The 14,380-nt window shown below is 37.6% G+C and overlaps 1 protein-coding gene across 2 annotated transcripts in view; it reads left to right on the top strand.

Moving 5' to 3' along the window:
• Positions 1–14,380, top strand: part of PAPSS1 (3'-phosphoadenosine 5'-phosphosulfate synthase 1) — a 108,317-nt gene that overhangs the window by 47,208 nt on the left and 46,729 nt on the right. For both annotated transcript variants that reach the window (XM_017853075.1, XM_017853076.1), the window contains exons 6-7: positions 10,404–10,517; positions 13,472–13,583. In XM_017853075.1, the coding sequence (XP_017708564.1) occupies positions 10,404–10,517; positions 13,472–13,583 (226 nt within the window). The remainder of the gene's footprint in view (positions 1–10,403; positions 10,518–13,471; positions 13,584–14,380) is intronic.

Here is a 14,380-nt window from a genome sequence, read left to right as displayed (position 1 = left end):
GTATGTTGTCTTTTAAAATAACTTGTTCTGTTTATTTCAGTTGGAGAAATGGCCTTTTTTCCTAATTTAGCTTCCAGCTATCTCTCACCTGAATTACTGTGGTAGTTTTCCAAATGGTCTTTGTGTTAAGCTCTTTTCATATGTTGTTTAATTTTATTCATACAGTAAACATTTGAAGTAGTTCAGAGAAATGAAGAAACTTGTTCATGGACATGTTGGATTCTGCATCTAGAATTTCAGTCATTTTCTTACACCTTTGGCTTTTACTTTCAGGAGTGTTCTCCTTACGCTTAAGTGAGATGTAATTAAATCTACACCCAGTAAGGAATTCTGATTGTGTTCATTTAGGAGAGAGAAATTTTCTTTTGAAAAACTGTTAATTTTTATCTTAAAGGTGGGTGGTGACAAAAGAAGAAATGCAAATGCCTACTTAATTTGATAGCTTTCTTTTGGTATCACCCTCCTTTTCAATATTTGTTACATGCTTTTCTGAATAAATGATTTCACTTCCCAATGAAAGCATGTGTATTTCTCTGTTGTGCTTAGTTGATCTTTTTAGTTAATTTAATCGATGGTGCTATATGTGGTAGGCACTTTTGTGAACACTGGAGATGTGGCAGTGAATTAAGCAATAAACATTTCGGCCTCATGGACCTTAATGTTTGGTCTTCACCACTGTTATTTTGTTTATAGTGTATAGACTAGAATGACCATATATAGATTCATTTATTTCTCTTCTTTTATACTATGATGTAGAATTTTAAAATGCATTTGAAGGAAGAAATACACATATACACACAACTATATCTGGCATTTATTTTCTTTTGGTTGTTTTTCTCACTAAGTTGAATCCCAGTGGGCATTAGGGCACATGGAGAAACCAGTGAATACCTGACATTCAGCTCGAAGTTTATCCTTAGACATGCCAGTTGTGCATTTGCCCACTGTACTTCATTGCAAAGTGACTTGCTATAATGTGTACTTTTCATATCGAACTGCCTCTAGCCAGGGGTAGCCAATTCAGTTCATTCAACTTCATTGTTATCACAAAGACATTTGCTAGGTTTTCCAAAGGTGGGTTATGGGAGGACACACAGTACAATCTAAATATAGATAGGGAGGTGAAGGGGATGAATATATCACGTACCATGTTGCTTTAAAGCAAGGAATAATAACTAAATCTATGTAGCTTTAGAGTATGTGTTTGGAGTAGGGAGGTGAAGGTTAGGGGTCCTACATTAACCAGCATTATGTAAAAGGATATATAAACGTGTGCTGAAAGAGAATGCCATGGGCAGTATGTTAGGGTTCTCTAGAGGGACAGAACTAATGGAATATATATATACACACACATATATATACATATATATACACACATATATACACATCATATATACACACACACATATATACGCACACACACATATATATATATATGAGTTTATTAAGTATTAATTTGCATGATCACAAGGTCCCACAGTAGACCATCTGCAGGCTGAGGAGCAAGGAGAGCCAGTCTGAGTTCCAAAACTGAAGAACTTGGAGTCTGATGTTTGAGGGCAGGAAGCATCCAGCATGGGAGAAAGGTGTAGGCTGGGAGGCTAGGCCAGTCTCTTTTTTCACATTTTCCTGCCTGTTTATATTCTAGTCGTGCTTATAGCTGATTATATGGTGTCCACCCAGATTAAGAATGGGTCTGCGTTTCCTAGCCCACTGACTCAAATGTTAATCTCCTTTGGCAATGCCCTCACAGACGCACCCAGGATCAGTAGTTTGTATCCTTTCCATCCAATGAAGTTGACACATGGTATTAACCATCACAGGCAGAGATGGAGACCATCAATAGTAACTTATCAGTTGAACTCTTACTATGTGTTAGGCCCTGTGTTAGGTACTGTAGTGGCATTATTGCATCCAATTTATATTGAAACTGATAAGTATTTATAATTATCTTCATTTTGCTGATGAGGAACCAGATTCCAGAGGTGAAGTTATTTCTCCCAGATAGTTCAGTTAGAGAGAGTGAGGTTTGCACACAGTTCTGATTGATTCTGCAGCCTACACACTCATGTTTCTACTACACTGCCTTTACTTGTATCCAGATTCTTTCCATTTCTAGTTTATTTCTGAAATAGAATCTTTTCTCTGACTCTCTTTCACATTCCTTGATCAGTTGTTCCCTAACTGTAGTTGGGATTGAGAAATGGAAGAGGCATGGGCATTTCGTTGACCTTAGAAAGATTATTTCTTGAGTACTTTTAAAGTACTTGAGCAGATCAAAGACAAAACTATCTGGGTTGGAAAGAATGTTCATTAAAGAAATAAACTGCTCATACCTGTGCCCAGCTAGTGTGAAATGCTTGTTCTGTGTAAGCGCAATAAGAAAGGTGTTTGTAGGTTATCTAATTTTCCTTGGAAAGAGGCACATTTTGCCTAGTGAATTATGATTTCTGTAAGTCCTAAAACATAAATCTAAGTGGTAAAGGGTTATACTATCTATAATGACAACTTTATTTCTAAAGTAAGCTAAGTACATTTTCTCCACTTTTCAAGCTTAGTTTTCTAAGACTTTTGAAGACTATTTTCCTCACAATAACCAGTTTGTTTAATCTCTGATATCATCTGGTATCCAGTGATTCAATTTAAATTTGACCCTAGCTATCTGGAGTTAGCTCAGCCCTCACAGGTTAAGGGCTAACTCCTGTACACTGCCCTGTTTTAGATCCCAGCCCAAATGGGGTGCCCAGGCTACCCACTTTCTTGCCTGGCTGATTATAAATCCAAGATTTCCTACCTCCCTACCTTGTCCCTACACCAGGTTTGATCATTGGCTAGGACAACTCACAGAACTCAGTAAAATGCTTTATTTGCTACTCCCAGTTTCTTATAGACTCAGTAACAGCCAGATGGAAGAGATGTGCAGGGAAGGGGTGGCAGAGCTTCCATGTTTTCTCCATGATCTTCAACCCCACCCCCAACCCAGTACCTCCGTGTGCTCACCAACCAGGAAGCTCTCTGAACCCCATCATTTAGACGTTTTTATGTAGGCTTTAAGTTGCACGTTTGATTAAATCATAGGCCATTGGTGATTGAACTCAATCTCTCTAATGCCTTTCTGCTCCCCAGAGGTCAGGGGAGAAGAGTGAAGCTGAAAGTTTCAACCCTGTGATGGTGACTTGGACTTTCTGGTCCCAGTCCCCATCATGAAACTGTCTAGGAGCCCTTCAGCCAAGAGTCCTCTCCTCAGCACTCCAGAGACACGTTGATCACTTAGGGGATTTCAAGGGTTTTAGGAGCTCTGTGCCAAGAACTGAGGACAAAGACCAAACACTGTATATATTTCCCATTGTATACCACTTCTTATTAGAGAGAAGAAAGTACTATAGTCTGGGACTTCCCAGAGAATGAAGGTGTTTGAAAAGCACCGTCTTCATGGAAACAATAGTGGTAGGTAGAGTTTGCTTTTATCTGTTGCTCTGTATTCCTTTGGAGAGACTGTTCGGAAGTGAATTGTAACTGGAAGAGTTTAATGGTCTTCAGTAAGATACAGTATTTATTTCATTGTCCAAGAAAAATGTTTTTAGTATGCTATACAATGGATAATATAGGATGATGGGTCCTTTGGTTGCCATGGATACTTTACATAAAGTTAAGAATTCTCTGTCATTTTCTAGGTTGCCTTCTCTTTCACTGTGACTATGTAATATAATCGGAATAGATAAAGTTGTCATTCATATAAAGGCTGCATTTCTCAGCATTTTCTCACAGCATCTTCACTTTCTTTGTTTGGTATGTATTTATTTAAGAAAATAGAAGACACTAACAAATCAGGATTTTTTATTTTCCTAGACCCTAAATTGGTCACTAGATGGCCTGCTAGTATTGCATTTTAACTTGGCTTGTTATGACATGAGGAAGTAGACTTCTTGCTGCTGGTTTTAATCTAAAGTGATACTTTAAATACTGTTTTAAAATCTACCAGGAACTCTAGATTTACTAGTGCTATAAATTATTTAAAGGTTTGTCTTTTTAAGAAATGGTGGTTTAGTGCTCTAAGTGGGTTTTATGCTGCACATAAAAGCCAGACTTTGCAGCTTAGTTTTAAAGTGTTGCCAGAATGTCGTTTGGTGTTCATGCTTTGGATGCATGTAGTTTAGATAATAGAAATTTAATAGTTACATAAAAATATGAATGTGCCCTTGTGTTCAAATCTGTTGGGCAGATTTGGCTCAAGAAAAAAGTACCGAAAGTATTTAAAGGAAAACTTAAGATGTGGAATCATTGTATTAACATGTTCAGAGTTCTTTAGGAAGATTAAAATGAGAGGCGAGAGCTACCACTTTTATGTAATGCGTGTTGTTTGCCCTGCCTGCCAGTTTCCAGGTGAAAACAAAACAGTTGCCTGTTTTGGATACAACATATGTTAGATCTTAGACTGTCAAAGTCAAACAAAAAACGTTCTGGGTACCCTGTGTTACATTTTAAAATTAAATTAATACTTATAAATTTATAATATCTCTAGACTTACAGGTTACAGAATTCACCTCTCATTAATAGTAGAGTATGGGTCATTTACTGATCCCCTGCTCAGGAGGACTCCTAGGACCTCCCTGAGCCCCCTTCACCCTTCAGTGCTGGGTGACTGGAGCCTTTCAGATTGGAGGTGAGGTGTCCAGGTATGTGCAGACTGTTTCCTGGCCTGGCTTGTGATCTATTTGTGTTTTAAAGGACATTTCATGAAACAAAGGGTTTTATATGTACAAATTGAAGAAGAACACGTTGTTTCTAATAGCTCTGTCTGTGGAAATCCTAATGAATCCCAAATAAAGTGGATAGCTTATGTGGCAGGGACTTCAACTTTCTGTTGTCCAGATATCTTGTCTCACTTTGAGGTGGTTTTGCGCCTTTCAGATGTTTAGTAGTGGTTTTGGAAACTGAGATTTGTCACTGGAATGTGCTAGAAGCTGGCAGCATCTGCATGTTTAAGATTCTTTTTATATTCCTGTTAGAGACTGAGTCCTTTTGTCTTTACACATAGAATCTGTGTATAACACATTTCCACAGACTGAGCAGATGCTCCCAGGTCCTCTTGATTCATGCTATTTTTGCATTAATTCCCAAAACGTTCACTCTATGTATCTTTTTTAGAAGAGAAAAACAGTAGCAACCTTTTGAATGTTTATTTTGGCATTGGTTAGGTATCAGAAGAATTTTGTATTGAAGTTATGAGGCTAAAATCCATTTAAAAATATTGTTGGTGTGAATTTTGAAAAGGGAAGAGTTTCATGAAATGCTTCTAATGAAAAGTTATTTTGACTCAAAACAAAATAATGAAAAAATTTCTTGAAAAGAAAGTAGTTATAACCTTTGTTAATACATGTAAAGTAGCATATTAATAAAAAATTTATGCTCAATTATGAATAACTTTATTAGTGCACAAAACATTTCAGTAATTTGATGGGGCTTACAGTATAGATATTGTCCTTTTCGTGTTCAAAATAGTTACCTTGGAGATAGATTTGATCGCAAATTATTTGTACTTTTTTTTTTTAACTTGGGGATATGGTTGGAAGGTAATGGTAGACATCTAGACATCATCTATGGGAATATTTGTTAGTGCAGAGTTCTTATTTGGAACACCTGGTCAGAGGAAGCAGAGACGCACCTGAGTGTGCTCTAGGTTGTGGGGGCTTCGGGGTGGAGGGAAGAGAATAGCCCCAGCCCTGTGCCTGGAGCATTGCGGTGGGCCATGCACACTGCTGCTGGTCTTCAGTCTTTGTGAGCTGAACTAGGGATGCTGGTTTAGGAAACCAGCTAAACATGCCTTGTTGTGGCCAGTAAAAATCAGAAGATGTGTCTGCTGCATGCTTTCCTCTGCTTCTCTAGAATTGTGACAATTTTCAGCAGTAAACCTGGGGGAGACTAGTCAAGCCCCATAGTCAGCGTACAGAAAGATATCCCATTCTTACAATAATATACATTTCAGAGATGGCAAAGAAAGTTTTATATAGAGTTTTTCTTATCATTGAAGTTGAGAATGAGATTCTTCTCTTCTCTGGAGTCCTTTGTCATTTGTTCCCAGGCTGCGTATCCTGCTAAGTGATACTCAGTAGTGGAAATGGAGGTTCTTGATTATTCACAGTGGCAGGGTTTGGAACAGTCGGTTGCAAATTGCTTACTTGTCTTTAGTAAAACTGTTTAGGCCTAACTGAAATATTGAATATCTTTTATTTTTCTCTAGAACCTTGGCAACGCATTGAAAGATCACATGCTGATTAAAACTTGGGAATTATGTTTAATAAAATCATGAAAATAAGAAAATTTGTGTGACAAAATACTTAATACCTTAGTTTTCAGTATTTCTCAACTATATGACCTTGGAAGATATAGTCTAGTTTCTTGGACTTCAATTCACTCATCTGTGAAATGGGAAATAATTAAAGTGCCTGTCTCAGGATTGTGCAGAGGATTCTATGAGTTGATATATGCAGAGTGCTTAAACAGTTCCTGGCATGTAGCAAGTGGAGTCTAATTATTGAGTATTCTTTTTGTGTTAAGTCCATTGAAAGACAGTATTGCAGGGATTTGGGTCAAATCGTTGACCTCTCTTGGGCCTCGATTTCCTCTGTAAAGAGGGGATGGCAGTAGTTTCTTCTGCCTTCGTAAGTGGGACTATGTGAAGATTAATGGATTAAAATTCACATGAAGCCCTTAGAACAATGTGTGGTGTTGTAGTCAGTTCTCACTAATGTTATCCTCCACTGTTCAGGTACTTTAAGTCACTAGATTGTCACAACAGTCCTGTAACATGTATGTATGTATCTTTTTGTATTTTTTTTTTTTTTAAACAACTGGGGAGACACGTTGTAAGATGCTTAAGACTGCACTCTTAGAATTGGAACTCAGGGCCGGGCGCGGTGGCTCAAGCCTGTAATCCCAGCACTTTGGGAGGCCGAGACGGGCGGATCACGAGGTCAGGAGATCGAGACCATCCTGGCTAACGTGGTGAAACCCCGTCTCTACTAAAATACAAAAAAAAAAACTAGCCGGGCGAAGTGGCGGGCGCCTGTAGTCCCAGCTACTCCGGAGGCCACTGCACTCCAGCCCGGGCGACAGAGCAAGACTCCGTCTCAAAACAAAAAAAAAACGAAAAAAAAAGAATTGGAACTCAGATCTTAAACAGCCTCTGCCCTCTGTTTTTACTTCATATTCTTAGTGATAAGAATATTGGAAATAACTGACCTATAGACCCCTGTTGCTTTTTGTATCTTGTTGGTTTTAAAGATGCTATGTCCCTGAAGCTTTGTGATTATGTAAATATGTAAGTGTCGAGTGAAACCGTATCATACTCTTCCTCATAAAAGTCCTAATGAGTGCCTGACTTTTTGTGTAACTTGTTATGTTTAGTGTTTTCTCCCCCTAGTATAGAGGATTTCAGTTCTTTACTTTGTAGCTGCAGAGAATCTGTATGCCTCAAGGCATCTTTGGAGGCTTTACATATCCAAGAAGCTAATTGAACATACGGAATGTATGTGTAGTTCACTTAATGCACATCATATTGTCATTCCAGGAAAAATTGACTCTGAATTTTTATTTTCTACTTGAAATAATAGGCTTTGTACAGACTGCTAAACTACCATTTGTCCTGTGATGTGCCTATGGATGGAGACCAGATCAAAGGGAAGATAGAAAAATGGCAATGATAACCGTATCTGGGATACAGGGTGATTTGTTTTTCTCATTCCCAAGTTCTCTTTGCTGCTATTTTATAATTTAAAATAGATGTATTAAAATAATTCTGGAGTTGGAAGATAAGCTATATCTCATGCTAGATTTAAGGAAGAGTCCTTTTTTTTTTTTTTTTTTTTTCCCTATATGTGGTTTCCCCTCCTGGTATTATGTATAAACTATGTGTATTTACTTGTCACTGCTTTGAACTCCTTGGCAAAATTTAAGACATGCCCTCTATAGTGTGGGTTCATTAGAAATAATCTGCCCCATTAGTGCATGGTTGTATCATTCATATTTGTATCTACAAAGAGCACATAGAAGCAGCTGATGGAACATTCTTCCTTCACCATTATTTTTTAATGCCCTCATGTATTATTTACCCTCAGTAAACACAATAGTTAGCTTTTGGCTATGGGTGCCTGCTGGAAGCTTAATTGCAGAAGACTTGGCAGGTATATGCCTTACACACTTTCCTGCTTTCCTCTTGTGAACAGTGAGACCATAGAGGGACAAGGGGCCTCCAGAAAATGTCGTTCATGTCTGCACCTCAGGAGCAGCGCAGCTGGCTGAATTTGCTATTGTGTATAGCAGTGTTTACTTCTTGTCTGTCTTTTGATTTTAACATTTCTTTTTCTTTTCCTTGATGTTTATTCTTCTTTTATTTATTTTTTTAATTATTAGAAAGGACAAAGACTTTGAATTTACCAGTAGGAGGAGCCTGATTTCGGCATATATTTAGCCATTGCTGAACTGTCTCTTGTTCAGTCTTTGAGGAAACAGGATGTGTGAGAAAGTAGGAGAAATGTAAGATAATAGTTCTTTTTAGGTTTTCAGAACCCATAGTTGTTGATTGATTGAGTGGTAGCACCTAGGTCTTTCATGAAGTCATCTGGCTTCGATTGACATATCTGCCTTTTTTTTTTCTACTGAACATGTCATGTAAGATCAAATATAAATTGAAGTTTCTTTCTAAAGAACATCTATTCCTCAGGAAAATAGTGGAGAATGTCCTTAAAATCCAGTTCTTTCATCTTGAATTACATTTTTTGTTGTTTTGTATTGTTTAAAAAAAAAAAAAAAAAACAGACTTTTTTAAAGAGAAGTTTCAGGTTCACAGCAAAATTGATGTCATGTAGTTGGAATCATATAGCCTGTACCCTTTTCAGATTGGCTGCTTTCACTTAGCAGTTCTCACTTAAGGTTATTCCATGTTTTCATGGCACTCATTTCTTCTTAGAGTTGACTAATACTGCATTGTCTAGATGTTCTACAGTTTGTTTATTCACCTACTAAAGGCACATTATAGCTGTCAACTTTTGGCAATTCTGAACAGAGCTGCTTTAAACACCCTGTGCAGATTTTTGAGTGGAGGTACGGTTTCAACTCATTTGGGTGAATATCAAGGAGTGAAGTTGCTGGTAAGAGTATATTTAGTTTTGTAACAAACTGTCAAAATGTTTTCCAAAGTGACTGTACCATTTTGCATCCCCACCAGCTATGAACGAGGGTTCCTGTTGCTCCACATCCTTGGCAACATTAGATGTTGTCAGTGTTTTGGATTTTGGCTGTTCTGATAGGTATATTGTGCTATCTTGTTTTGATTTGCAATTTCCTAATGACGTATGATGTTGAACATCTTTTCATATGCTTATTTATAATCTGTATCTTATTTGGTGAGATGTCTATTCAGGTCTTTTGCCCAGTTTTAAATTTCAGTTGTTCATTTTCTTATTGGTGAGTTTTAATTGTTTATTTTGTATATTTTTGGATAACAATCCTTTATCTAAAGATATGCCTTTTGAGTATATTTTTTCTCCCAGTCTTTAGCTTATCTTCTCATTCTTTTGAGAATTACTTTATTTCGAATAACAAAGTGTTGGACACATCTATGAAAAGCCCTCCATCAGTGCCAGTTTTTCATGGTTGTAGAGGCTACCTGACAGATTTGTTTTAAAACAAATTAAAGTGATTAAACACATTTAGTAATTATTCTTAGGGATATGTCAAGTGTTGTGAACAAACCTTGTAAAGAGCTCCTAATGAGCAGTATGTAGATGGTTGTTATCACAAATATGTACTTGTGGTATAAATGGGGAAAAACACCATCCCAGTGTTTTATAAATGAGTACATGGAGCTTGGATAAAAATTCCAGGCTGCATTTCATGTGGGATCAAAAAGTTCTGATTTTCAAACCACAGTGGTGGAAGTAAAGCTGACATTCTAGACTACTGGGTTGCATGGGTAAAAGGTGGCTCTCCTGACAGTGGTGATAAAGGTATATATAAAAGCTGGAATGAAATGGTTTTGTGATATGATACAGATAATAAGTGTGATGGTTCAGGTGGTTTTTGTTTGCTTGTTTCCAAATTCTTTTTGTTGTTACCTCTTACTTGAGGCCACCTCTCATTTGTAGTTGCCTGATTTTGACATATGTAGTATATTTTAGGAATTTATTATTTCCCAGTAGATAATGGGACATTGTGCTTAATTACTTCTTGTATGTGGGATACTATCTGCTTGAGAGTATTGATTGAGGGGAACATAGCACTCACAGCCTTCTTTTATGCTACTTTTTGGTTTCATTTTGAGAGATTTTCTTCATTAAGATACCCTTTGGTGAACTCTAAATTCTTGAATCAGACATTTAAATTGTACTCCTGTTGTTATATAGGATATTGTACCTGTGGATGCATCTTATGAAGTAAAAGAACTATATGTACCAGAAAATAAACTTCATTTGGCAAAAACAGATGCGGAAACATTACCAGCACTGAAAATTAACAAAGTAAGTTCTTTGTTTTTTTTCACACCAAGTGATACAGCCTTATGTACAGTAGTTTGTTAAATTTGTGATTTACAGCAATATTTGAGGCCGGGGGTGGTGTTAGCTGGGGGGCAAAGATGTTGTAGTATATATCACAATTTCTAAGGGTGGGGAATGTGTTTAATTTGTACAACCACGTTCCCAAATTACTATGATTTGATTTGCTTTGAGTAATATTTATTTATTTTGAAGTATCAAAGAACAAATATTATATGAGATCTTTAGGCATATCAGAAATAATGTGTCCTAAAAGGTCAAGAAATACTAATCCATAGTTATTAAGTAAACATTCTCCCCTTTAGACATGTTTTCTAATCCCTTGCCAAAACTTGACTCTCTCCATCTTATATTGTTAAGAATAATTTTATTGTGTATCTTAGCTCTGATGATATCATTAGCTGTCTTTCCCAATACAACTGCTTAGTTAATCATGATGAGAATGGAAACTATAATTTATCATTTTCAAATCTTAGAGAATTTTAAGTTGTATAATTTATGTATACTTTTAAAAAAGGGAGATTAAAAGTAAGTATTTGGACTAGAAGCTAGATTCCCTATCCTTTCTTTTAATATAGTAAAAACCCAAAATACCCAGGGAAGTGCCACATCTGAAAGTAAGGAGAAAGGAAAACAAAACAAAACTTCTAGGCTTGAAGAAAGACTCTTTAAGTCATTACCGAAATCCCTGATGGGAGTAAATTATATTGGTGCACTTTGTGTGTGTGATTGGGTCTCTGACCGGAAACCAGGACATCCCAGGGAGTGACAAGAAGGGAGAACTACAGAGCAGAGCAGCCCAGGCAGTAAACTCTTACAAAAGAATAACAGAATTTGTTGCTTACAGACTGCATGGAGTGAATACACGCAGATAAAGGCAGAGAGAAGAAGAAGGAGAATGAATGACTAAAAATTTACATGTCAGATTCTAGAATCCAGAAAGACAGTAGATTTTTCTAAATGGAATGTTTTTTCAATTCATTGGTTCTCAAATTTCTTCAGTTGGCAGAGCATCTGGAAGGCACACTGCCATTCTTTGTACCTCCTCACATGCCCTGTTTCTAAGTGTGGTAGCATTGGAGTTAGGGCTTCAATATAGGAATTTTGAGAGGACACAGACTTTCAAACCCTAACAGATACCATCTAGAATTGAATTCCAGTAGAAACAAGTAGTAGCCACCATCAGAGGTTTTGGAAAAAAAAATTTCTCCATGAATACAGATTTTTTTCCTGTGAATTGAAGCAGGAGAATACTTTACCAGTATTTGATTTTGCAGTGGAACACATTGACAAACATACTCTGGGAGTAAAGAGTAGGCTGCATTTTACTGCATGCCACTCGGCCAGGTGCTTTATTTTCTCATTGGAGAGCCACTGCTGTATGCCCAGTTAAAAAATGAGCATATCCAGCTTACATTAACGATAAGTACGTTGTTCATTGGTCCTTTAACTTTCTGTTGGGATATGCTAGAAATCTCAAAGTTCAAGAAATAATAGTCTTGCAAAATGAAGAGTACTCTGTCATGGGTAAAAGAGACTTTTCTTGGAAAATATTTTATTTAAATTTTCTCCTTTTTTTTGGAGACAGAATCACGCTGTGTTGCCCAGGCTGGAGTGCAGTGGCTTCCTTTTTTTTTTTTTTTTCTTAACAAGACCACAGAACAGAAGGTACTTAATTCTATACACCTTTTTTTTAGAATACAGAGAATATAGTACTTTATGGTCACTTTTTTGTGAGTCACTTGATGGACCAAGGCTCTTCTTATTTATTGTATGTCAAGTGACCTCAGCCAATATTTCCCTTTTGAAGTTTAAATGGTCTTAGCTGGCCAGTGGGGCGATGCCTGTGTCTTTCCAACAAGAGTTTGTTAATCTTGGAAAGATTCCTTGCTTCCTGGCTCAGTAAGATGTTCCAGGCTCACTTTGTACCTTCTAGTCCTATAATTGGACTCAGCCTTTTCCCCAACCAGCCCTAGTTCCTTTTGGAGACCATAAGCTTTGTGCTTGGGTGCACTGTAGAGGTACCAGACTGTCAGATAAAATGCAGCTTTACAGATAAAGTCGAAGTCTTCTTGTGAATTGATGATGCCATCATTTTACATTTCCCTGATGATTTATGAGAACAACCATCTTTTGCATACATTTATTGGTCATTTGAGTTTCCTTGTCTCCCAATGACTTTTTTTTTTTTTTTCTGAGACATGGTCTCAGTCTACTGCCCAGGCTGGAGTGCAGTGGCGTGATCTCAGCTCACTGCAACCTCTGCCTACTGGGCTCAAGCGATTCCCGGCTCAAGCGATTCTCATGCCTCAGCCTCCCAAGTAGCTGGGACTGCAGGCATGCACCACCACACCTGGCTAATTGTATTTTTAGTAGAGACTGAGTTTCATCATGTTGGCTAGGCTAGTCTTGAGCTCCTGATGTCAGGTGATCTGCCTGCTTTGGCCTCCAAAGTGCTGGATTACAGGTGTGAGCCACCTCATCTGGCCGTAAAGTTTCTCTTGGTTAAGGACAGTGGTTATCGAAGTGTTAGATCATCACTGTTAGCATTTTCTGGAAACATTTTAGAAATACAGATTCTTGGTCTCCACAGCAAGCTGACTGAATCAGAAACTCTGCAGGTGAAGCAATCATCATTTTAGCAAGCTTTCCAGGGGTTTGAGGTAAAGGTTGAGAACCATGAGTTTAGGAGAGGCTGTCCTTATTAGAAATACTTGGAGGCCTAATGTTATTTAAATTTAATAGGAGAAGGAAATATTTTCCTAGTGCCCTTATTCTTTGTTAGTTTGGTATAATCTATACTCATCCTTAAACTATTTGTTTCCATTGCTTTCAAAATTAAATTCCTGAAGATAATCACTGCTTTTGCTCATATATATATGCAATAGAAAATTTTGCTTTACTTTCAAATTTACTAGGTGGATATGCAGTGGGTGCAGGTTTTGGCAGAAGGTTGGGCAACCCCATTGAATGGCTTTATGAGAGAGAGGGAGTACTTGCAGTGCCTTCATTTTGATTGTCTTCTGGATGGTAAGACATTTTACATTCAAAATTATATATGGCAGAGAAATTACATAATTGCAGAGATTTGTCACTGTTTACAAATAGTAGTAGGGTAACATCGTAGTAGAGGTAACATTATAAGACTAAGTTATATCAGTACCGAATGCTTTATTTAAGTGAATCGTGATACCTCATTTTTGTTTTTCCCTTTCCTGACTCTTATTTATTTTAGAGAGAGAGGGAAATCTGGGGATCAGGACTGAGGATGGATTGTAAGACACATACAGTTATTCTATGCTGTTTTTGCCTGATCACTGTGGAAAGCTGCTTCCCACTCAGGGCATGTATGTGCTGCTTTTGGTGGTACTGAAGCTCATGCTTGAGCCTTCTAATGAGGAATTGTGGAGTCCTAGTTAAGAAATTCTGAAATATGTGGCTAAAAATGTGGTCCTTTCTATTCTTTTAAAACATTAGCAAAAAATGGTCAAAGAAATTGATGTTGGCTAGGCGCGGTGGCTCACGCCTGTAATCTCAGTACTTTGAGAGGCTGAGGTGAGTGGATCACCAGAGGGGAGTGGATCACCTGAGGTCAGGAGTTCAAGACCAACTTGGCCAACATGGTGAAACCCCGTCTGTAGTAAAAATACAAAACTTAGCTAGGCGTGGTGGTTTGTGCTTCTAATCGCAGCTACTTGGGAGGCTGAGGCAGGAGAATCGCTTGAATCTAGGAAGTGGAGGGTGTGGTGAGCCAAGATCATGGTGCCACTGTACTCCAGCCTGGGCGAAAGGACGAGACTGTCTCAAAAAAAAAAAAAAAAAAAAAA

The sequence above is a fragment of the Rhinopithecus bieti genome, unplaced genomic scaffold, assembly GCF_001698545.2.
Source record: "Rhinopithecus bieti isolate Rb0 unplaced genomic scaffold, ASM169854v2 scaffold_35322, whole genome shotgun sequence".
NCBI lineage: Eukaryota > Metazoa > Chordata > Mammalia > Primates > Cercopithecidae > Rhinopithecus > Rhinopithecus bieti.
This window is presented reverse-complemented; position numbering and strand designations above follow the sequence as displayed.